The sequence below is a fragment of the Phyllostomus hastatus genome, unplaced genomic scaffold, assembly GCF_019186645.2.
Source record: "Phyllostomus hastatus isolate PE091 unplaced genomic scaffold, TTU_PhHast_1.1 phas_contig_254, whole genome shotgun sequence".
In the NCBI taxonomy this organism is placed as follows: Eukaryota; Metazoa; Chordata; class Mammalia; order Chiroptera; family Phyllostomidae; genus Phyllostomus; species Phyllostomus hastatus.
The window spans coordinates 19,995,131-20,020,591 of NW_025333810.1; the positions used below are offsets into that span (position 1 = coordinate 19,995,131).

The 25,461-nt window shown below is 40.2% G+C and overlaps 1 protein-coding gene across 7 annotated transcripts; it reads right to left on the bottom strand.

Annotated features, from left to right (window-relative positions):
• Positions 1-3,467: 3,467 nt before the first annotated feature.
• On the bottom strand, positions 3,468-24,125 carry CUNH5orf63 (chromosome unknown C5orf63 homolog). Of its 7 annotated transcripts, none has more exons than XM_045838100.1 (6): positions 23,956-24,125; positions 12,443-12,499; positions 10,050-10,170; positions 4,762-4,818; positions 4,064-4,110; positions 3,468-3,969 (listed from the first exon to the last, which is right to left on the bottom strand). In XM_045838100.1, the coding sequence occupies exons 3-6, from the start codon at positions 10,161-10,163 to the stop codon at positions 3,822-3,824; spliced, it is 366 nt and encodes a 121-aa protein (XP_045694056.1). In that variant the 5' UTR covers positions 10,164-10,170; positions 12,443-12,499; positions 23,956-24,125; the 3' UTR covers positions 3,468-3,821. The 7 variants fall into 7 exon arrangements, with proteins under 7 accessions (XP_045694056.1, XP_045694051.1, XP_045694052.1 ...); XM_045838095.1 differs by having other exon boundaries at positions 12,443-12,503; XM_045838096.1 differs by lacking the exon at positions 23,956-24,125 and adding an exon at positions 23,830-23,939 and having other exon boundaries at positions 12,443-12,503.
• Between the last annotated feature and the right edge of the window lie 1,336 nt (positions 24,126-25,461).

The window sequence follows — 25,461 nt, forward strand, 5'->3', positions numbered from 1 at the left end:
AAGTTAAAACCAGATAGTCTCAGGACTCTCTTGAGATTCTCAGGCAAGAGAAAGTCCCATCTTCACTTCAAATTGTGTTAGTGCATTAATTCATATGTCATAATCAAAACTGGGAGCTTGGTTCAAAATTAAGTCTTACCCTTATCACTGTGAGAAGCCACGTACAGGGAGGAAGGTGTGGAAGGGGAAGGTCTGTCTCTCCTTGCTCTTGACAGCTTCTGATTCTTCTAGGGTTGGGACAGAGGAAGGAAGGAGAAGAGGGAGAGGAGGAGTGTCGTCTGCTGCAGTTTTAAGATGGCCTCCAGCTTTCTCAGCCTGGTAAACATTTAAAGCAGACCACATTTCAGAGAGGCTTTTGTGGGTTCTTGGGAGCTTGCACTCATAGCTGGTGATGTCTCACGTGCAGTTCCCTGGATTTAGGCAAATGTGCTCTCTGCTTGAGCAGACACTTACTTCCTCAGCCCCTAGGAACCTAGTGTTTTCCCTCTGCTTCCCCTCTTCTAAGTCTTGGCTGCACTTAGGCTGCCCAGCCAGCTCTTGCTCATGACCGACCCAGATCTGACCCATAAAGAAACACACATACCCATCTTTCCCCTTGTCACACTCGGAGCAACAGCACCTCCCCTTCAGTCTGCACCAGAAGTAGCTTGCTAGCTCATCTTTCACGTGATTTGCCAGAATGGAGCTGAACCACTGTGTTCTTCCTACAGCTTCCTAAGCTGTCTAATTAGTCCCACTTATATCCTTTACTTTTAACATTAGGTGACCCTAACCTTTTACTTTGGTGGAAACTGAGAACAGTTTTCTTTTAAGAAAAACACTCCAAATATTCTCTCTTCAATCTCCAACAATTCTATGTGATCTAGTCTTTCCTTTGGGATATAGCACCTATTGTTTTGGTGCCTCAGCCAACAGTTTAGTTTTAACACCCCGTAAGTATAATGGGTTTTTGTTTACTTGTTTAAAATTCTAAGGTCAGAAATTTGTTGTTTGGATGAAGTCCTCACATTTCCTGGATACCATTGTCATACTCAGGCAATGCTGCTCCAAAAGAACAAACCTCCAGGGTCTCTGGCCAGCCCAGGAAAAAATTTGTTTTCTGAAGGGAACAAATGACTCTCTCCCCCTTAGCTCATCAGACCTTGAAACTCTTGGAACTTTTCCAACTAGTGGCCTAGGAGAAGGACCAGCAACCCCAGGACACAGGCCATATAGCCCTCATACTGCCTGGAGGAAGAGGGTAAGAGGAAGGAACAAAGGGCACCCACACACACTGGTGGGTGATCTTCTTTATGGCCCCCTCTTCCTGGCTGTATTGAAGATGTGACCATCCTGCAGGGCTTCTAGACAGGACTACAGAAAACAGAACTGGGTTTCATGTGCTTACAGACTTGAAGGACTGAGAAAGCCTGGAGCAGAGAGGCTAGATATGCCTGAGGAATCAGGATCCAAAAAGGCTGATTCTAGGTGAGGCCAGGAAGCAAGGGAGAACACCACTGCAGGGGAAAAAGCATCACACATTTCTTGAGGTCCTTCACAATGTACACCCTAATTGATCTTTTCAGTCTCACCTCCTTTACTTTTCTCCCCTTCTCTACAGCCACACGAAACCACCTTCATTTTTTAAATATGCCATGCTCTTCCACATTTCCCTTCTTCATATGCTATTCTTTCAGGACGGAGTGCCCCCCTCACTCTCAGTCCCCCTTCCATTGCATCTATTCAACCGTCAATACCTAGTTTGTCTAGTTTTCTATGAAGCCTTCCTGCCACTTTCCCCACGTGGCTGCTGTGCCACTTTTTACACGTCTCAGTTCTGGCTCTCATGCCACGTCATTGCAGTGCTTTATTAACTCGCCTCTCCCTGCTCCCCGACAGTCACTGAGTGTCTCTAAGACAAGGACTGTGCCCTATTCAGTCTTGTACCCCAGTCACCTACAGTTGTGCTTCAGTGTTGCAGGGACTTCTATTTCTGTGTAACAACTTACCATAATCTTAGCAGCTTGAAACACACATGTATTATTTCACAGCTTCTGAAAGTCAAAAGTCTAGGCATGGAGTGGCTAGATTCTCGGATCAGGGTCTCCCTGAGCTGAAATCAAGGTGTTAGGCAGGGCTGTGATTTTCACCTGGAGCTCAGGATCTTCTTCTAGACTGACTGATTATTGACAGATTAATTTTCTTGACAATGTAGGACCGATGTTCCCATTTTCCTGCTAGCTGTTGGCCAAAAACTACTCTCAGCTCTTACAGGCTGCCTACAGTTTCTTGCCACGTGGCCCCACTAGGCGGCCCACAACACAGATGTTTACTTCCTTCCAAGCCGGCTGGAACATGTCTCTTTGATTTCCTCATCTATAATCAGTCAGAGAGAATCCTCTGCTTCTACAGGGCTCACCTGATAAAGTTGGGCCCAACCAGGATAGCCTCCCTTCCGCCACACAACATAGCGTGATCACAACAGGGTGTTTCGTCATGTTCATGGGTTCCGCACACATTCCCAGGGGAGGGAATACATGATGAGGGTTCACTGGGGTCAGTTGTGCCTATCACAGAGCTCAATGAATAGTAATAAAATCAAATAAGATGTGTTCCAGAAATATGTAAATTATAAACACTGCTACTCAGTTAGTTGTAAGTTTTTTCCTCTTCTCTTAGAAGGCTTTCAAAGTTACTTTCTAATATATGTTGGATCCAGAATGGCTGAGGATACCTTATGTAAAATAACATGATACCCTGAGCCCAGGTAGTGCTGGAAATCTGGAGTGGGTGGCAAAACCTGGTTGGTAGCTGACTGACTGTGTGACCTCAGGTTAAGTCCCTGAAACTTTCCAACTATCAGATTTCCTCCTTATGTATAAAATGAGGGAGTTGGGATTAAATGATAAAAATCTAAGATTGGCCAGCTTTAATATTCCATAATTTCTAACACTAATCATGTTGATCAAATTTAAATCTAACCAAGGGACTCACAATGTCTAAATTCATTAAAATAGTTCACAAAAGGATTTCATTATAAATGAAATTACAACGATGTGATTTTAAGAGGAAAAGGCAGTTTTGTTTTTAAATGTACCTACTGCTATATTGGCCAAACCCAACTAAGTATAAATAAGAGTACACAACTACATTTTTAATCCTTTACATAAAATGGTTAAAAATATTTTGTCTTTAGATGATAAATCTGTCCAGTTATGGTCAGAAGTGAATTTTCCTTAAAATATTATCAGTTTCCTTAACTGATAACTGAAAAACTATCAAAGACAGTACTCAAATGTTACAAATCAATTCACTGACTACATGCCAAGCATGTTGAGATTCTTGTATACATTTTGGGGGTTTAAGGCTTTCTTTTATGTTTCTCAGATGAAGGCTCTTTGGCTGAGATTATTTTCTTCTACCCCCCAAAATGAGCTCTAATTTTAAATAGGTATTATTAAATTCCACGAAAATAGGCTTCATGCAGATATATTTGTTAAAATATCCCTTTATTGACTGTGCACAGTTATTAACAATTCACATTTCACTTTATCTACTGAGAGGAAGAGCGTTTATTCTTTCATTAAAATGTGAAGCCCTTAGGGCAGCAGCAGGGATGCAGAGCCTCCTATAAACGGCACTGTCCAATGAATGTGAAATGTTTCCATATTAACACAAAAGAGAAAAATAAATAAAACAAATGGGTTTCTCCTGCCCTCCACCATCCCCTCCCTGCCAATATACTCCTCTTATTTTATAAAATGTCAAAAGGTAAATAGTTTCCACACTGGTACTGCCATCAATCAGAAGAAGAATGCCAACATTTATCGGCACCACTAAGTTCAGAACGTCATTAGGGCTGTGTGACAGTGACAAAAGGAGTACGAGGCCATGGCCATTTCCTCAGGAAGAAGCCTGCTGGACAGCGAGGGTGGAAACTCACGTGGGCTCTCATCAACCTCCAGTGCCTTGCTGCTCAAGCTTCCGGAGCTGTTTTTCAAGTTTTGAGATGTTTACTCGATGCATCATCAGAAACTTGCCATTCAAATGAAAGACAGGGATGTCAAATTTATACCTCTCATACCAAGTGGAGTTTTCTGGCAGGGTGATGTCCACCTCCTGTAAAACAAACTGAAACAGAGGCAGACTAAAGCTCTACATTTTAGAAGACATGGAAAGATGCAATAACTTCAGTGACAAACTGATCCCCAGACTGGTTCTAATGCTCAGAGGTTTTTGTTGTTGTTTGTTTATGAGAGTTCCAAAGTGATCTAATGTCCCTGATTTCCACAACCTGACTGATTTCATTATATTCCCTAACTCCTGATTGTACTACTTTTCTGTTTACACATATTACATTCAGCATCCGGCACTTCTTCGTTCCCGATGAAATAAAGTATGTCCCCACTGGGAAGCTTCCTGAGAATCAGGAAAGACATGTTTTGGTTTTCAAAGTGGTTTGCTACAGGAGAACATTTCCATGAAAATATCAAAATAAGAGAAAGGAACAGGGATGAAAGTTTTTAAAAAGCACGAATACTGCACCTGCTAGTTAACTTTGACTCATATTAGAGTCACAGTAAGGAAACCAGTACTGCTCGAAGTAAAACACTTATGTGTAATGAGTTTTATGGAAATTAGCACTAAAATCTCTCTTGGAAAATTAGAAAGAAAATTTAAATGAAAAATCATTTAATCTCTTTTCCTAAAGATAGGATCCAGATACCTTATATCATATACACTGTCCATTCTGTATACATAAAGCTACATTGTACTAATTACCCTGTTTTTATAAGGCTCCAGAACTTCCTTCGCTTCATCACAAAGGGGACAGGGATCCTACAGGAAGAAAAAAAATAAAGCCATTAAACCCAAAGAATGGCATGCAGGCTGACAGAAACCACAAGAAGCAGATTACACCTATTTTCAAGGACTGTGTCTATGAGGGTAATTATACTGTTTTATTTCCAAAGTAAAACACTGTCATAGAATCTTATAAAGACCTCGTATTTTGTGGCAAGTGGGCTTTCAGTATTTTTCAGTTGTTTTGTTTTGATTTTTCTCTATAAATCAATCTATCTATAATAAATTTAGGCATTTACATTTGTTACACACTCATACACACACATATACACATATAACATGTGGAACATATATGTACACATGTGTACATAACAAATGTATATAACTTTATTAGATATTTATTACAGATATAGAGATACATATATACATACACACACACAATACATTTAGATGCCTACATTTTATGGTCCTGGCTTTGTGTAAAGGATATCTGGGAAGATGATTTTTCACTGATCTGTACTCCAAGGAGTGCCTTCCTGGCCTCGCGGACATCACCAGAATGGCTAAAAGTCTGTTTGGAATGAGGGGCACTGAGCTTTGCCAGCCTTTTCTCCTAATCAGTCCACAGGAATAAACCCACTGGGATGGAGTTAGGTAAGTGAGCCTCATCTTTAAAAGGGAAAAATATTTCAGATGATGGTTGTACCAGCTCTTGAATGTTTTGTCTGTTTCTCATTACAAGTGTCAACAATAGGTTTCCCAGATAATTCTCCACCTGAGGAGAAAGCAAGTTTTAGTTGCCTATTGTTGTTTGTACTCTAACCACGTAGTGAAGTCTGTCGAGAATGCTGCGGACCGTTAGCAGATTTTAAAGGCTTCTCAGGCCTTGAGTCTAGGAACAGGAACTGCTGTAGGTTCTGTTGCATGAGCTCAGAATAGACTCGACTTTACTGATGCTCATGTAAAACCTGCTTTTTAACATGAAAGGAAAGACCGGCTGTTAAATAAAAGAAAGGCCCTTCCTCTGGCTTACCTCACAGCTTTTTTTTTTAAACCAGGATTTAGTGTACATTTATTATTAACACGTGGAACATATAATATAAAGATTTCATACTGAATAAATGATATTCACTAAGCCAAAAAAGGGGGAATTTACATCAAGTTTTAGCTGCATTGTTTGAAATACAAATATGCAGATTTTATCATTGAAAAAATTTCAATTGTGTTTTTTCATCAGGAACTTCAACTGAACCTAGAACTTTTTCACACCTCCATTAGAAAGAAAACAAACACCCAGAAAAAAGTGAACTGTAAGTTGATTGGCTGCTGAGAGAGCAAGGACTTTTTATAAAGACCTGTATAGCATCATACCAGAGGGGTGATGTCTGGTAAGAGATTAAATAGCTGTGTCTTGCTTTGTGCAGGTCGCCGGCTTGTCAAGGTATAGCTGAGAGGGGGACCATACTGTGGGGATCCAATAGCATGTACAATATCATATATATACACATGTCCAAGGGTATGTGCAATGTACAACTCCAAATATATACATACGTGGCAGCGCAGCCACTGAAGCTCAAGGTTAAAACCAGTTCTAAGAGGTGATCTCAGGGTCGGTTGTTCATATAATCAAGGAGGAATGAGGTCAGGGTGTTATATGTTCACACATGATACTCTGGGGGAAAAGGCCTTTTTTTCCTTCTTAATGTTTAACTAAAAACATTTTTAAAAGCTTGCTACTGACCCAGGGTTTTTCTCTTGTTTCTGTGTGAGACATTATTGTTATTATTACAGTATGTTTACCGTGTCAGATGTACAGTATAGTACATGAAAGGGTCTACACTACACAGCAGAGGCCTCACAGTGAGTAGGGTTTGTCTACACCTGTGAACTTCTTGGCTCCTGCAAGATTGTGAATGTACAACAATAAACCATACACACTTCAGCAGTCACATTTTTGTCCTTCAGCATTTTTTTTGTATTTTTTCTTTCTTTTTTTTTAACCATTGAAAACAGTTATGAAATGTGGTATCTTGTTGATGCAAGGACTAGGAAAGACATTTTTATTTTACTTATTTTCCCCCAAACTCACTGTAAACAACAGTAACTTTGGTTAAAATAAAAAAGTTTATGTAGTCACAACCTTGTCTTCAAACAGGGCAGCATCCTGAGACTCACAACTTATTTTGAAATAAGGAGCCACATCATCAAAAGTCAGTTTTCTGCCTTGACTGGTGTAGCTCAGTGGGTTGGGCATCATCCCACAAAGCACAAGGTCACCAATTCAATTCCTGGTCAGGGCACATGCCTGGGTTGTGGGCCCAGTCCCCAGTAGGCGCATATATGAAACACTGGTCAATGTTTCTCTCCTTCTTTCACCTTCTTTCCCCTCTAGGAATAAATAAATTAAATTTAATTTAAAAGTCAGTCAGTTTTCCTTCAAAAGGGTCCTCCTGGCCCTATTTCCTTGTTCAGAAAATTAGGCTCATGTTGCTCCTGTTAGTATTATCAATAAACAGATTGTGGATAGTCTGTGATGTGTTGAGATAATTATGTTGACATTTTCTGAGAAAGTTTCAAAAAGTCAACATAGTTTCTTAAAACAAGAACAAGCTAAATTGCAGAAGCACCAATTTACCAACATTTTGCTTTTGTAGTAAAAAACTTTAGTAGAGCTTTGACCAGGTTTTTTTTTGTGTTTGTTTTGTGTTTAAAACCTGATGTCTGTCCATGAAATCTGTGCAAATTATTGTGTGTGTGTGTTTATGAGGAATAGTTCATCAAATTTTAAAATGCTCTATGAATTGAAAAAGGGTAAGACCCAGTGGGCTGGACCATTCAAATACCCTTGTCCAGGATTTCCCATGGCACCAACAGAGCACTCATTTACTCTAGTCTGGAACTGTAGTGGACACTTGCTCCGTTGGTTGTCTGCCACCCACTCCCCTTTTCATAGACAGAATGCAGTGATTTTGCCTCACAGGAACTGCTCTCAGCCTGTGGTTGACTCCATCCCTGAAGAATCAAGGGTGGAACACCTGACTTAGCCTGAGGCAATCAGCACATCCTACCCTTTGGCTAAGTTGGAATGGCTCGGGGATCACCTGATCAGAGCCAATAGATTGCTAGGAGGCTTTTGTTGGAGTTTCTGTAGATACCCAAGCTGTGAGATATGGGGCTTGGTGTCACTGCAGTCACTTGGGAGAAGAGACAAAGTCAGGACAGATTTAACCCAGAGGATGTGGAGCTGAAGAGACTGGCAACATGCTTAGTTTCACAATGAAACTATTCCTGAAACCAGACCAACCCATAAAATCCCTTTTTTGTTTAAGCTCCTCTGGGAAGTACTTTCTTTTATTTGTAAGTGGAAAGAGGCCTAATACTCTGCTCTTTCTCTCTCTGGATTGTGAACTCCTGAAGGTGAGAGTGATATTATATGCCTAATGACACAGATCAAGTGTTCAGTACAAAATTTAAGCTGATTGGAAGATTAGTGTGTTGTTTTTGCAGATGTTTTTAGCTCACTTGGTGTTGCTCAAGCTGAAAAATAGTGCAGAATAGTTAGGCTGAGTGCGCACCATTTGCCTTAAGGGATTACTTTATTTTTGTGGTTAATTCTCACATGCAATTCTCATAGACACAGATGATGAAATAGTTTTGTCCCATAGTTTCCAACAGTGAAATATATACTTCCGGATATGAAAAGTAGTTTAGAGTGACTCTTCTCAATGAGAAATTAATTTTTAAAAACCTTCTAAGCTTTGTTATTAGGTAACCATCAAATATTTTCAAATTGTTAAAATGTCTGAAATCCAAAAAATCTGTTAAACACAAGACCGTTTTTTTGTTTGAATTGCAATGCTACTCACTAAAGTTAATTCTACTACCCTGCACTTTGTGTCTTTTTTGATTGTAAGTCACACAGAGTAATGTTAACTAGCAAAAGAAAACCAGTAATGCTTGTATTATAAATTTCAGGGGGAAAAGCTCTTAAAAACTTTAAACTACTTCTATACCTCAAACCTAGTGTCAGGAATAAGAAAACAAGTACAGTCGATATTCATTATTTGTGGATTCTGTATTTGTGAGTTCACCTATTTACTGAAACTTATTTGTAACCCCAAGATCAATACTGGTGTACTTTTTGCAGTCATTCACAGCCATGCACATGCACAGAGCAGAGAAAATTTTGAGTCACCCCAAGTGCACACTCCTAGCTGAGACTGAACAAGTTGATGCTTCTTGTTTTAGCTCATACTTGTAAACAAGTGTCCTCATGACCTACATAGTGCTGTTTTTGATATTTTTGTGCTTTTTGTTGTTGACAGTGCTCAAGGGCTGTCTAATGTTTCCAAACATAAGAAGGTTATGATGTGCCTTATGGAGAAAATATTGTGTTAGATAAGCTTTGTTCAGGCATGAGTTATAGTGCTCTTGGCCCTGAGTTCAACATCAATGAATGAACAATATATATTAAATAAGGCATCCTGAAACAGAAACACACATAAAACAAGGTTATGTACTGATCGATTGACAAAAATGCTCTTAGGGGAGCTCAAATGAACCTAACCCTATTTTGTCCCTAGGAGCAAGTGTTCAGTATTCGCTAATTCAGTGTTTGTGGTGACATTTTATTTTTCACATTTTTATTTTATTATTTTATTTTTTCCTAACCCAAGTACCTTTTCTTGTATTGCCTTTAGAGAGATGAGGGAAGGAGAAAGAGGTAGACAGAGAAAGACAGAGACAGAGAGAGACAAAGAGAAACATCAATGTGAGAAACATTGACTGGTTGCCTACTGGCACATGCCCCGACTGGGGATTGAACCCACAGCCTGGGTATGTGCCCTAACTGGGAATCGAACTCACCACCATTTGGTTTAGGATGATGACACTCCAGCCAACTGAGCCACACCAGCCAGGGTTATGGTGACTTTATTTAACATAATTATCACAAGTAACAAGAATTGACTGAGTTTCTAAATGCCACATTTGTAAACATCATATTATAAACTGATAGTTCTTTCTTTCAATGTAGATGACTCAGATGACTATTAAATACATTAATTTACCCTCTAATTGTGAGAAAATGAGGCATCTGGGTGGGAGACAGAGTTACTACTATTGTTACTGAAACTGAAAAACTGAGGAGCAGGTTGAAGAATGTTTATTCCTTTACTTTCCATTCAACATTTTTCTTTATTTTCTTCACCCAACAATTTTAATACTTCATGTTTTTAAAGCAGTACTTTTACTTTTTCACTCTGTACCTTTGTGAATAAGGTCAGCACAGGCAGAACAGTTTTAGAGGCAGAGAGATTTCTCAGGAAGGGTCGAAAGCAGTATTTGGCAAGTTGCATACTATTTCCTTGAAACCAGAGCATCTTACTCCTGCCAAAAGAAAAACAGACCAGTAAACGTATGTACCCTACACTTTGCTCTTATAACATGAACAATAAGCCACAGCCTGTGATGGAATGTGAGACTTCAGAATTGCTTCTTGAAGTCCAGGAGTAGCGGAGAGGCCCAGATGTTTAGCAAGTCTCCACCATGCCTCCACATTAACTGTATTCCAAACAAAACCAAATTCAAGACGGAAAAAAAAAATCCATGTTTATAGATTAGCTGTGCAACTAATCATTTGGTTTCTGTAAGCAAACTGTATGGGTTTGTTCATTTGAATACAAAATTAAGTTTCACCTGCAGATTTTGCCAGCATTCTGATGATCCTCTAAAAGGTGGACATTTCCTGAGATGGTTTTTATTCTCCAAGATCTTATTACCAAGCATTCACCAACACCCACCCACTATCACAGTAAAGATAACGATAAGTAAGCAGCCCAAGTCCCCAGATGAAGGTTAAGGCTATCATTTATGAGATCCCTGCCTTTCTGCCGCAGGAGATGGGGAAACAAAGAGTCGTACCTAGAGGAACTATAGACTATAGGGGAGAATGAGAAACAAAAATTACTCAACTCTTTAAGAAGCATTTTAAAAGGATATTGCCATAATTTTTGAAAACATACACAAATGTGCTAGTGTTTCTTACTGGAGGTATTCCAATAAAAGCAGTTCCAATAAGAGCAGCATGTCAAACACTAGGATTTGAAGCTCCCTCATCCTGCTACTTTGTATGACATAAGATGCCCTACTTATTCCTAGGTTTCCACTGAGCCTCCAGCTTTTTCCTTAAAATTACAAATATAATCCCACTTTTAAAACACATACACACTATTTTTTATTACTTACCAATATTCCCAAGATGAATTCATTCCTGGAATTTTCATAACTTCACTTTATCTCTCCAACTTCATCTATTACCTCCCTTCCTCCCTCACCTTTTCTTGCAAGTTGTAGCCACAAAGATTCTCTTTCTGTTCCTTGAATAACCAAAGATTATTTTTTCACCAGGATCTCTGCACTTGCTGTTCCTCTGTATGAAAAGCCCTTAAGTAGCTTCTCCTCATTTGGCCTGGGCTCATGTCACCTCTTTAGAGGTGGCTCAGTGACTATCTTACAATTATTGGTCACCCCACCACTCTCCTTCATGCCTTACTATAGTTTTCTTTTTATCCTCCATTATCTAAAATTATTCCTTTACCTATATGTTCCTTTTACTATAAGGTGAATTCCATAAGAACAAGTACTTGTTCACCTAGTATCTCTAAGCATCTACAATTAACCTGGCACATAGGAGGGGTTCACATTATTTGTCTGAATATTAAAAATATTGAAGAGAACCTTTCTCCCCCTCTTAACACTCTCCTCTAACCCTGACCAGATATTCATTGTGCACAGTAGTCACAAGGTGGGGGGCTGCTCTCATACCACAACTAAAGGTTAGTGCTCCTCAGGTGTCCACGGAATTGTGGGTGAGGGTGCCGCAGCTGGTTCCAACCCCTTCACCACCACCTAGAATTTCCCCCGACTCTGGTCCATAGCACGACTATTAATTACATGCTAATCTCTACTGGTGACCAGGCTTCTCAGTGTAAAATTAGTCTTACACTCATTTCATTCAGAATTATATGACTTTAGAGAAAAACATCAATCCATATCAAACCAGAATAAAGACCATACATAGGACAAATAGATTTGATTCTAATCTATGAAAACAATAGTCTTTCCTTTATTCTTAAACCCTTAGTCTTCTACTTCTCACTCAATCTTCCTGCTAACTAAATGATCATGATAATGTATAAAAAAAGGAATGTAATGAGAATTTTGCAAGGATCTGCTACCCAGCATTATTCCAAGGTGGAAAGTAGATCTAAATAACTTCACAATATCCTGTGCCACTCTTATCTAAGTGTGAAGCCCTGATATACACATTTTCCATAAAATCAGCAGAATCAGCAACTCCAAAAGGTGAATGTGGTTGGAGACAACAGGTGCTAATCATGGCGTTGTCTACACAGAATATAAGTGAGGGGGAGAAGTAGAATGTTAGCCATGTTTATTCTAGGTAGAGATTTCTGCATCATTGGTTTTGGGAAGGTATGCCAAGAGCAGCATACCCTCACAGGGTATAAAGTTAAGGAAGCTGTTTTACATGGAGAAGAAAGGAAATTAAAAATTAGTTTTGTTATAGTAAAGACAGAAAGACAGCCCTTGGAAGGAGAAGGATTGGTTATCTATGACAGTGATGAGAGACTATACATACCCAGGACACTGAACTGCAGCTCTGTTTTTGGTGGAAGGATTTAAGATTTATTGATGTCTGCCTGGTAAGGAAAGGAAAATGTATTACTTTTACCTAGCTGAGTTGAGACTGAGGTGTTAAGACTTTAAAAAAAAATTTCACATTCACAATGGAAATCTGCTTCAGTATTTCCAACATGACAAAACACAGCATGTGGTCTTGGTTGTGCCCGAGACAAATAAAGCCTGTCATCGTAAACAGTTGCTATTCATTCCAGATTTGCGGGAATATTTGTTCAACCAACCCAGAGAGCTAAGTAAAGTCTTCAGTGATGTTACAACCATTCTATTTAAAACTGGTTCTTTTTTTTCCACTGTTCGTTTCCACTTCTACTTTTTTACAGGTATTTAATCACTTAAACATCGCATATTTGTTTACTGAGAAATGCATTAGCATTATGTAATTTTACTATCTGCATATTTTCCAAATGCCCCAAGGCACATGCATTTTACCACATTATTCAATTAACTTATATCTTTATATGATAAAGTTATATTAGAGTCTGATATAAATAAAAAACTCCATATACCTCACGTAGACAAAAGTAAGACATTAAGGCTAAAATTGTGAACACTGGAGTCCACTTAGTTCTAGAAATACAAAGTAAAATGAAAAAACAACACACTCCAATTGGAATTCTATAATACCGTATTTTTCAGACTATAAGACACACACACTTTCCCCCCCAAATTTGGGAGGAAAAGGGGGGTGCATCTCATAGTCTGAATGTAACTTACCTAACTCACTGTGGGGGGAGGAGGCAGCGGTGGAGTGGAGTCACAAGTTATTAAATATTTTATCACATTTTTTGCTTCAAAATTTTTTTTTCCTATTTCCCTCCTCTAAAACCTAGGTGCATCTTATGGTCCAGTGCATCTTATAGTCCTAAAAATACGGTACTCTTGTTAGAATATTTTATAAATCTGTAAACCCTTACACCATTGCTGTCGGTGTCACATTCACCTAATCATGTCTTCTTCAAGTAAAATCTTAATATGGGCTACTCTATCAATGTGACATTTTCATTAGTTCTATTATTTTTTAACAGTATCTCAGCATTATAAAAATATTCTGAAAGGCGGTGTCTGCCTGTTAGCTCATGACTGAGAGAGGACAACACCTTTTGATTATGTCATTGAATTTAGTCATGAAATATGTGTCCTCGCTACACAGAGGCACAATTTTATCCTTTGTATTTTATTATATGCCTCTGTGATATGAGCAAAAAGAGCTGTGTTCATAATATCAAAGCAGCACAATTGGGTCACCTTTGTCACAGACCAAAAAAAAAAAAAAAAAACAGCAAAAGGCTTATGACTGGATTTAGAATGTGCCTAAAACAAATTGCACAGCCGAACAATAAAGATGGGAACTCCTGCTGTTTCAAGTCCACTGCCCCTCAGAGGCACATCGCCCTGACAGAGAAAGGGAATGCTGGCTTTTCAACAAAACTGAGGCTGACTTCAGTGGTCTTTATAGCAGAATCAAGTACAACATGGGGGGAGGACTGATTGGACCAATTCAGCACTCCTTGAAGCAAGATGAAGATAACATAACTTTGTGGCATTTTCTCTGGGAAGCACTGAAGGCATACCATTAAAGCAACTGATTATAGTACAGAAAAGAGCCAGGGTCATTTGAGCCTGCAGTAAGGATTCTTCTTTTCTTGTATGGGATGCTGCCCAGACTATGGGTGCACACCACTTACGTGGAGGTCTTGGATTCTTGAAACACTGCATGTGTCTGATTGGAAGGGAAATAACATTGTTCTCACTTGAGTAGAGAAACTGACCTTCACTGACCAGAATTTTTATTTGTACAAAGAATCCTTTGGCACACCAAATCTCCAAACTCACATAATCCTTCATCAGTAAACTGCAGTGTTAGTTCATGTGCAAAATCAGAAAGTCCATATAGGGCCAAGTGCCACCTTGGTTATTAACAGGTAATGTTGGGGCTTCTTCACAAGAGTATAATGTAAATTTAATGCTGAGCTGACATTAACCAAACACTATTACCGTAGTTCTCACTGAATCTGTGTTCCATAAAGAGAGGCTCAGGGCTTCCATTTAGCCATTTGTGCCATGTGAGTTAAGTGCTCATTTCACATTCATTACCATCTAAGTGTAATATTCCTATTTTTACCCAAATGAATAGAAAGACACACACGCATGCATGCACGCACACCTATCAGGAACAAAACCCATTATTTTAGATTACTGAAAGTTTATGTAATGGGGTGAGGTTGCTCTTAGGGACTCATCTGGGTCACTGGCCTCTACCTAATCCAGGAAACAGGGACAAATGAATCCTCACCAGTGCTCTTACATCTTTTGGGTCAGTCAGTTCTGTCCAAACATCCCTTTTCTCAAACAAGAGGGAGCTTAACGTGGATCTTGGCAAGTGTGGAGCCAAGACTGACAAGGAGAAGCAGCATTTAGGCATACAGCCAAAGCTGAAGATTGAGCAGATGCTTTAGGATATCAACATCAAGGGGCTAAGCAGGACTGGAATGAAGCTGTAGAACAGAAGCCAGGAGTAGAGGGTGGAAGGCCTAGCCTGGAGGGGAGCCCTCACTCACTGGCATGGGTGGGATCTCAGGTACTTTCCCACACCTCAGCCCCAGGAGTCTGGTACCTGGCCACGGGCACTGCCTAGGAGGTGGAGCTAACTCAGACAAGACGTTGCAACAAAGACCCTGAGCTGACTACCCACCTATGGGTCCCTGGCACATGGCCTCATGTTCTGCTTCATTCTTTTTTTTTAATTGAGGTATACTCGATATATAACTTTATATTAGTTTCAGCTGTACAATATAATGATTTGACATTGCAACATGATCACTCAGCCCTGGGGGAGCAGGAAACAGCCCTTTACAACACACGTCCACAACACTCCCTGTAGTTTCTATTTTCAGATTTCAGTGCCAGCAGGTTCACCACACAGCGGGCCAGAAAAACCAGCAGAGGATGTGTCCCAGAAATGACTGGTCACAGAAGTGCCTAGAGACAAAACCCCTTTGTATTTCCCTTTGAATTATTACCATGACTGTGGATTTCTACTTATCTGGATGTCTCTCTTCTCGTTTGTACTCCTTGGGTGCTATGTTAATTTGTAGTCAACACACTGCTCTGTGAAAAAGTTCTTTAACTGTTTGAAGTGTGGGCCTTGCCTATCTGGTAAGATTATAGTTTAACTTTTGGTATAGAGCACTTACATACCTACTACTTAGTACATTCACTCTTCCTCCATATTCCACACCCTTCAAATCCCTGGTAAAATTAAGCCATTTTTTCCTTCATCCTGCTTGGCATTTAGCCCATTTCTTTCCCTCTAAATAAAACATTCATGTGGAGAAATCAACTCCATATGCTAGATACAAGCAACAAGAATAATGGAGAGATGTACTTCATTGGATTCAGGAGAAGGGAGTTCAAGTCTTAACTGAAACAATGTAAAAAAGGAGAGATTGCAACAGGGACATCCAATGGGCAACCTTAAATGTTATGAAAGAGAAAGGAACAGAAGACTATTGTGGGCGGAGACTGCAGGTGCTTCCACAAGAGGAGGATCCCAAATCACACAGGATTTGGATATCTAAAAAAAGGGGAGGCATCCAAAGTTGGGGTTAGACACAAAGACACTGAGTAGAAATGCCATGGCCATTAGATGGGAGCCACTGAAGGGTTTGAACAAGGCAGTGATGTGATAAAATCCCTTTCAGAAGACTGATCTGGCAGCTGCAGGCAGGAGGGATGGCAGAGAAAAACGGATGGGTGGGAAACAGTTAGAGGTCAATTATAACAATTTAGGTGTGGGATGATGAGAGTCATTCATTTATTCAAGTTATCTGATGTTTCCCATGTATTAGATAATACTCTAGATGCTGGGTTCAGTGGTGAACAAGAAAGCCAGGTACCTATACTCGTGGGGTCCATATTCTAATGGCACTAAAGAGTCTCTTTAGCCCTGGCTGGTGTGGCTCAGTGGACTGAGTCCTGGCCTGTGAACCAAAGGGTCACTGGTTCGATTCCTAGTCAGGGCACATACTTGGGTTGTGGGACAGGTCCCCAGTGGGGGAACACATGAGAGGCAACCACACATTGCTATTTTTCTCCTTTTCTTTCTCCTTCTCTTCCTCTCTCTAAAAATAAATACAAATCTTTTTTTAAGAGTCTCTTTAATGTCAGACAGTATCAGATAGTGATAAGTAGAGAGGGGAAGAAGTAAAACAGGGTGATGTCCTTTAACAAGGTACTTTGAGCAGGTGTTGTTTTTGCTGAGGCTAAAAAATGAACATCCGAAGGGGGAACATTTAGGGGAGAGGGTACAGAAATTACAAAGGCCCTAAGGTGAGGACAACCTTGAATTGTTAGAAAAAATCAAAAGGACAAAATGGCTGAAGCACAGTAAATAAGGGGAAGAGTGGCAGGAGACAGGGCTCAAAACCAGTCTGTGTGGCTGCATCATCTAAGGCCTCTGTGGACTCTGTTAGGGAATCGAGGTTGTAAGTACAATTAGATTTAGAGGAGGGAAGTGACATGATCTCAGATGCCTTTATAAAAGGTCGCTTTACTTGCTGTGTGAAGAATAATTGTTGGGGAACAAGAGTGGTCAGGCAGCTTAGTTGGTTAGAGCATTATTTAGTTATGTCGTGATGGGTTCAACCCTGGTCAGGGCACGCACAAGAATCAACCAATGAATGCATCAGTAAGTGGAAGAATAAAGTGATGTCTCTCTCTCTCTCACTCCTTTCCTCTCTCTCAAAAATCAGTAAATTAGAAGAGTGGAAGCAGGGATTCAGGGAGCTAGTGCAGCAGCCTGAGTGAGAAAGATATGGACTAGGGCAAAAATAGGGCCAACAGGACTTGACAATGAATTGGATATGAGGAACTCAAGATGATGACAAGGACAATCCTGGTTTTGGCCTCGAGTCTCTCGTAGGTGGCAGTGCCATTTGCTAAAATGAGGAAACTAAGGTGGGAAGAGACTGAGAGATGTATGGGGCTGAGCTCAGGGACAAGTAGAGTGGCATATGCAGGTTTGGTAGTCAGGAGAGAAGCCAGAGCTGAAGATAAAAATTTGAGACTCCATCAGCCCAGGATTCGTATTTACAAGTAGGGAGCTAGATGAGATCACTGAAATAATATAGGAAAAGAAAGGGGTCCAGAACAGATCTCTGAGGAAATCCAACATCTAGAAGTTGGATGGAGAGGAGCCAATGAAGGAGGCAGAATAAAGGTTAGTGAGGTAGGATGAAAACCAGGAAAGTGTCATCACAGAAACCAAGGGCCAAAAGTGTTTCCAAAATGAGGGAGTGGCCCATTGTCAAAAAGGGCTGTGAGGGCTTGGACTAGAACAGGGATAAGTAAAGAATCTGCCACAAATCAGATATGTCTGATGTTGCTGCAAACAAATGAAATCTTCTGACTGATGCCTACCCATAAAATGAAATTCTTGTCTGGGTCTTGTTTAATTTAACATCTTAACTAAAAGCAGGTATTTCTGATAACGGAAGCTGTGGGCTGGGAGAGAAGAGTAAAAGCAAAAGTTGATTGAATGTCTTAAGAAGAGATAATAAGTGTAAAAATCTTTGTATAAATTATAGAGCAGAATAGGGTAGAGATGTTAAAGTTAAATAAATACAACTCCCACTAAATCACCAGTCAGGGGATTAATGCACAAATGGTATAGTTTTCTTCAGAGTTTTAAAGTTACTCTTCATATAGAATTTCAGTTGGAATTCATCATGTCTGAAATTCCATGGGTGCATTTTTTGGAGAGGATTTCGTAAAGATAAACCCCAAAACACAGGCAACTGCCACTAAGTAGTTCAGAGAGGCTGGGCAATTCCTCATCTCTTTAAACCTCAGTTTTATCTTGACTGTAAAATGAAAGTGGTTTTGCCTTGTCCTCTTCTCTCATTTAACAGAGACCTGGAGAAACTGTGCCCAGCGGCTTTCAGTATCAAGTGTTTCCTGATCAGAGAAGGGAAAGTCACAAGCAGAGGAAATGCCATAGCAATAGCTCACAACTTCATAAGAATCTGAAAAAGTCTTAAGATGCTAGGCCTTTTAACGAGGTCCAAAATTCATGTGCAGACCCAAGCAGAAGTGTAAAGGTGCTTGCTCATCACAAACTCCCAATTCTAGCTCCACAGTCATAACTGGGAAGCCTTGGCATGAGAAAGGGTGCAGTAGGGAGATGGGGGAGGTGACATTGGAGTGGCCAGGCACTCATCTTGAAACTGTTTGAGCTGTTTCTTTGGAAAGGAAGAATAATGTATTATGTAAGAATAGTATTTCTTACTATTAGACACATTTAAACATGCTTTTTAGATGTTTTATTTATCACAATTCCCTTTGAATTAGGCACTGAAGTAACTTTTCCTAATGTCAGGTGTTGGCATCAACCCTTCATTAGTTATATTATTTAAAAAATGATTTTTAGTGACAGACCCTCATTATCTTGTCCATCTCCTCCCCATCCAGAAGCAGTGCTGTGTTTGCCTAGGCCTAGAGCAAGCTGACGTATATGCAGTGGAAGGGGAAAGGAACCTTTAATGTAAACAAGAGTTTGTTTTAGACTCTTTGGACCTCAGTAGTCCCACTTTCCAGATCATTGCTTCAGAGGAGTCTACTCAGTAGTGGGGTTGGGGCACATTACAGTATCAGGGAAGGGCTTCCAGAAAAACATTCAACTGAGAAAAATTAAATAAAGATACTAATTAAGAACAGTGATGTACAGTTACTATACACTCCCTCTAGCACCCAAGGATCTAAGGAGATTCTGGACTAATTTCTGCTAACATGCAGGTTTTGCATATATTACACCCTTTCCCTTATCCTCAGCCCCACAGACACTGACTCAGGCGTCTGGCCTGGAGCCAGAGAGGCATATTCTGAATTCAGGGTATGCAACAATGTTCAGTACAATTATGACATAATGGCTGCAAAGCTGTTCCTGAAAGCCAAGAAAACCTGAATAATGTGGATGGGTTATATCATACATGAGGGCTTAATAGAGTTTAAAAACCAATTTGAAAATTTCTTCATTCCATAAAGATAGCATTAAGATGAGGGCAAAATCATTCTAGTTCGAGGGATGAGAACAAAGTGCATAAGGAATTATGCAGACTCCTTCCCTCATTATCCTTCTTAACTAAAACGACCCATTCCCTTTGAAGATACCTGCTATTTAATACTGACCCAGAAAGAAGGCAATTTTCTTAAAACATCTTAGTGTTATTTGTACCCAGCTAGAAATGCCAGTTTCCCTAGTACTTAAAAAGCACATAATCCCATTTCCAAAAACAACAGTTCTCAGTTCAAAGTCTGTTCATTCAGGCAATGTCTTCCATTTATCACTAACACTCCTTTTCCAATTCATTTGCCTAAGAGGCAAAGTTATCTTCATGACCACACATGACCTGAGAGATGTCCCATTCCTTTTTAGCCATTTTGTGGCCAATGACTGGAACATTTGAATTATTACCTCTAACATTTCCTTGGACTTGTGATACCAACAGTACCTAGGCCTGTGCAGTACTGTGCTCGATCTGAATGTTGGGAACCATCCACTATTGAGGTCAGGCCCTACCAACCCTCAGTTATGTTTTACAACCTTCTGAATCCAATTCTGTTACTTAACAGCTAACACTGATAAAATATTTCGGAACAAGGAAGTGACTTTGGAAATCCCTTTGCTTTATGGATAAAGAAACTAATGCTTAACCAAAGGCTTCCATTCTGCATTTGTTCATTTCTCTGTATTTTCCCCCTGAACAATGAATGGCCTATTTTATACATAATGAGATCAACACAGAATTTTCAGAATTAAGAGAGGTCTCCAAGTTCAATCCCCTTTCTTTAAAAAAAAAAATCTCAGAAAGCTTTACATTAATCCTCAGGGTATACCAAATAACAGATACCACATTTGTTTAAGCCTACTTTAAGGATGGAGAGAATGAGGAAAATCTCAGCTTTAGATGGCAGAGGAATGAAGTTCTGATCTCGAAATAAAAAAAGATTTGGATTAACTTCATTTTTGAACCTAGAGAACAAAGCTGAATTTAGATCTTTTTTTTTTCAGTCTTATGTCCTAAGTTGTCTTAATCTACTGACTTTTCTGTTAAGTAACAGTATCCTTTCTCTTTGAAAATTCCTTCATTCCATAAAGATATAAAGTGTTAAAAATCAAATAATCTCATGGTCTTTCTCCAGATTAAACTAGCAGCCATTTCCCCATTATTTCATGACTAATATGAAAAGTACAGGAATGATGAAAGGAAGTTCATTTATTTCCAGTAGAAACATTCTGGTTTCTGCTGCAATTCCATTTGCAACAGAAGGAAGCGGCAAATACCACATGCCCGCCCAATTACCACACAAAAAACTGTTGACTCAGAACTCCTTTGGAATGTTAGCAAAGTAGAAAAGATGATTGTGGCTTTCCTCCAGTATTATTTGGACAACCCAGTCTTAAAATAGTGACCATGCATAGGCTCTCCATCCTTAAGACAGGACCAAATCAAGATATTAGTGCCCTAGATAACCTAATATCTAGGGCACTCTTCAAATGGATACTATTCAAATACAGGTCCAGCACAAATAAAACCCCCTTTTCATTACAAAATCATAAGCATGTAATTCTGTAACATAACAATATCACACTCAAGGACACCATACAACACTTTAGGTAAAATGTTCCAAATGCTGTCCATCTCGTGCAAGACATTCATGTGCCCTACCAACCACATTCCAGCAGGTGTTACTTCTGCTAGACTCTATATTTGCTCAACATGTGTTTGGGTGAGGAGTTGAGCATGGCGGGCCAGAGGGAGGGTGGAGACAGGGCTAGTGAAGCCCTTCAGCTTGCATATTCCATTCAAAACAAACAAGGCCCTGCAACTGACCAGATCTTCCTGAAAGGCAGTTTGGTGATCATATCTATGGGTTCTCAAGTATGCCTTTCCCCATTCTGGGCTGTTTATTAAAGCATTAATAACTGCAGCATTTATCACTGTGTCCAGTAACCCCTTGAAAAGTAATTGTTTTATATTCTTTTCTCTACCTTGCTGCATTCCCAATGATGTTTTCACAATCCTTATAGGGATGCTGTCTTTTCATTTCTGTAGCACATACTGAGTGCAATGTGACAGACACTGTGCCACATACTAGAAATGTAAGTGATTAAGATATTTTCCCTGCTCTTAGGGAACGCACACCTTGGACAGGAAGATTTACAAACAAATAATACAATACCACAGTGATGAAGCCTATAGCAGCAAAAATGGCTGTTACTAGATATTACTGGTAAAATGCTTTGAAATCCTTGGAGATGGGTACTATCTTAAAATAGAAGGTATTTTGAAAGTTTTGCCTCTTATCTCTGGAAATCTTATTTTGGATAAACACTGAAATAAGAAAGAAACTAATGTTTTTATGCCTCCAGTTCCCTGCAGCTATAACTGGGATGGGGAGTTAGAGATATGGAATAATACCTCTGTGAAACTTAGCCAAAACCTTTCATTTTGCATATTCTTCCTCAAATGATTTTGTCCCTTGAACATACTGTGTTGTAAGTGGGGGAAGGATGAAGGAAGCTTGCCTAGACCCTGCTACCTGTGCAGCTACACATCTCTGGATCCAGATGGTTTCTCCCCTTCAAAATAATTGCAAACAAGATTAAAACTGCATGCAGGAACTATTCCAGCTGGCTTTTGGCTTCCTCTGATGTACACTCCTTGAATAAAGCAATGGCAAGATTAGATTTAAAATAAGGAACATTAAAAAAACCTTACTACTTATACCAGATCGTCTCAAGGTCCTGCTAACATGTGAAACCTGGAGCCCTAGCATTAGAATAACTGAAGGCATAAGCCAGCTAGAGTATGCACAAAAACTTTAATAGTAAAAAATAACTTATTTTGAAGGCATAGCTCCACGTAGCTCTGGGTACTTAAAAGAGTGTGATAGAGTCAGGCATCTGGAATAAAATAGAAATACAGTCAAATAAATTCCCAAGCTGGAAAATCCTCATTTCTATTCTGCCATCAATCCACCTAAATAAAACCACAGAGCCACATTTTCCTCTGGTGAAGGAGACAAAAAATATTGATCTTTCCTTGGCAGGAGGCTACTACTGGCCACAGCCAGCATGAAGAAAGAAAACCTAGGGAGTCTGCCTGCCTAAATTATCAGCCCAGCCCATCTTAATTCTCATGGCAGGACCTTTCTGATTTCAGGCAATTCCTGAGCAGAGCAGGACCCAGGTCACTAGGCTACAACATTTCACCCAGAGCATGATTACTCCAATATTACTATAAATTCACTATTTCCAGGGTATACCTTTTTTCCCAAGTGTTTTCAATTTCAACGTATACAACTCCAAATATTGGTAGAGAGTTTCATATGCATTTTCATCAGCTATTTCTCAGATAGTTACTAAATGAGAAGAATGTGGCCTCTAATAACCACCTCAACTTGCCCAGTGTCATGTACACTGAGACATGACCCCAGTGGCTGTGTAGGTACAGGAGCCCTGCTTGTGTTAGTAAATATGCTAGAAAGAATTAGGATCTAGCAGATCCTAGACACTCTCCCTGTCCTGGAGGAGCTGAAAATCTTGGGATCAAGCCGGGCCATGCTGTGGATTTTTAAAAAAGTGCTCTAAAATATAGAGTAATATATAGAGCTTTCTATTAAAAAACAAGAATAAAGATCACCGAGGCCAAAATCTCCTTGTTAAAGACAGCCTTAGAAATGGGCACTTGCCTATTCATGTTAGTAATAATGTGGATGGGACTCTTCTACCTCTGGACTTACTAAAAAATTGCATGAGCTGATATTTGTCTGGGGTAACTGACAAGGTTAAGTATTTGTTGAGAACTGTACAGTCTCTGATTTATCCTCTCATTTTTCAGCACCCAGAGGGCTGCTTTTGCCCAATCAGAGAGGAAGTCCAGAGAGCACTGGGCTCACACTATTCCCTATTGCATCTTTCAACCTTTTGAACCCCAATTAAAGGTCAACATGGCTGTTCAAAAATATTTGTTTAAAAAAAGAACCATCTCAGCGGGCGGCCAATTTAGATTATACTGTCACCTCATAGAAGTTAATTGAATCAATGACGGAGCATCTGTGAATCACTGTAAACAGCATGAAGTTAAAATGTTTTCTGCTTTCTCTTTAAAAGGTGCCTTTTTCCGCCCGTTATGCTGTTCACGTCCCAGAGCGCCATGGCGCACACACACACACACACACACACACACACATTTATAACCCCCCACACCCCCTCCGGGTGGTTCACGGATTTATGGCTCCCGGTTTAATTAAAGTCCCTCTCACGACAATCCAAATTGCCCGTGTGTGGCGCAGCCAGGGGCTCCTTTGTGCCCTTCTCTCGCCTGCCCGCAGGCTCTGCGCAAGGTCCGCCAGCGCTCGCTTGCCGGCGCGGGGGTCACTGACACCTACCTGAGTCTCTCGTCGCCGCTTCCGCCCTGCGCTCCGCACTTCCGCCCGAGAAGGCCGGGCGCCAGCCCCGAGCCCGGAGTCCCGGGTTTCCGTCCGCTCCGCCGCAGCTCAGACCTGTGTCCACGACCTTCAGATCTGAGCACACCGGCCCGCGGAAGGGTGGCGGCGCCTGGGCCGTTATGCGTGAAAAGAGTGACACCGACACAAAGGCCTAATTGTTAAAAAGTGGGGGGGGGTAGGGTACGGAAATGTGACCCGGTGTGTTTGGGGACTATTTAATAACAAGCGTCAGGTGTGCTGGCCAACTTTTTGAGCATGTGCAGTCCAATCTATTTCAGCCCCTTCCTGCATTCATTCACTCCATGTTTACTGTTCTCCTCCGGGTCCGGACTGAGCTAGGTTATGAAGAACACGATTATATACGAAACTGGCAGTTGTACCCTCTGCAAATTCAAAATTGTTTAGGCAAGTCAGACCTTAGGAAATGATCCTTTAAATAGGTTATATGTTCAATGAGCTTAGGTGCTTTGAAAGGGAAGGAATATGGAACTATGAAAAAATATGAATGTGATGTAGTTAAACAGGTTTAGCTTTTGGGCTGGGATGTACAGAGCCTGGCTGGTCTGGGACTGAGCTCTCCAGGCCTAGAAAGCACTGGTACTGAAGAGAGTTCGGCATGGGCAATGCACGGAAGACAAGTATGGCAGCAGCAGAGGGAGTGGGAGAGAAGTGGAAACAGACTGAAGAGTGTGGGCAGGAGTCAGGCCTTACAGGGCCTCTCAGATTTTTGCTAAGGGTAGCTGAAGGAATTTTTGTTTTACTCTGATTTTGTTTGCATTTGGGAAGGGGGTTGAACTGATCACCTTTCCTTCTGAGGGGCCCATTCAGGTTTAAGATGAGGAGACTTTAGGGTGGGTGAGAGCCTAGTACAAGCAGGGAAGGCAGGAGGCAGCTAAGTAGTTCAGGGGTAGGTGTGGTGGCTTGGATGCTGGTACTGGAAATAATGAGAAAATGATGAATAATGATAAGAGTAATACTCAGAGTTAACATTTATTGATTGCTTGCCAACAGCTTTACACACATTAATTTGTTAAATCCTGAGAACAATCCTATTAAGTATTCTTAGTACCATTTTACAGATGAAGAAATGGAGGTTTAATAACTTGTCCTGGTTCCCAAGGCTAGAAAATTCTAGACCTGAGGTTCCATTTCATGCTGTCTGATGCCAGTATCCATGAATTTACCACTAACACTCAATATGTTTTCAGTGAGTTTTTAAAAAGATACAAACCAAGATCAGAAATAAAGCCTTTAAACAAATCACATTGTTTATGTGACATTGTTAGAGGACACATCTAGAAAGTAGAGTTTTCAAATTCTTACTTTATCACTCCAGCATTTGCTGATAACAAAAGAGGGGATTTTGTGACTGTCAACTGACTACCTGTGATTATTTTTGAGTTGATACACTCTGATAAGACCTAATCTTTCAAGGGTAAAAATAAG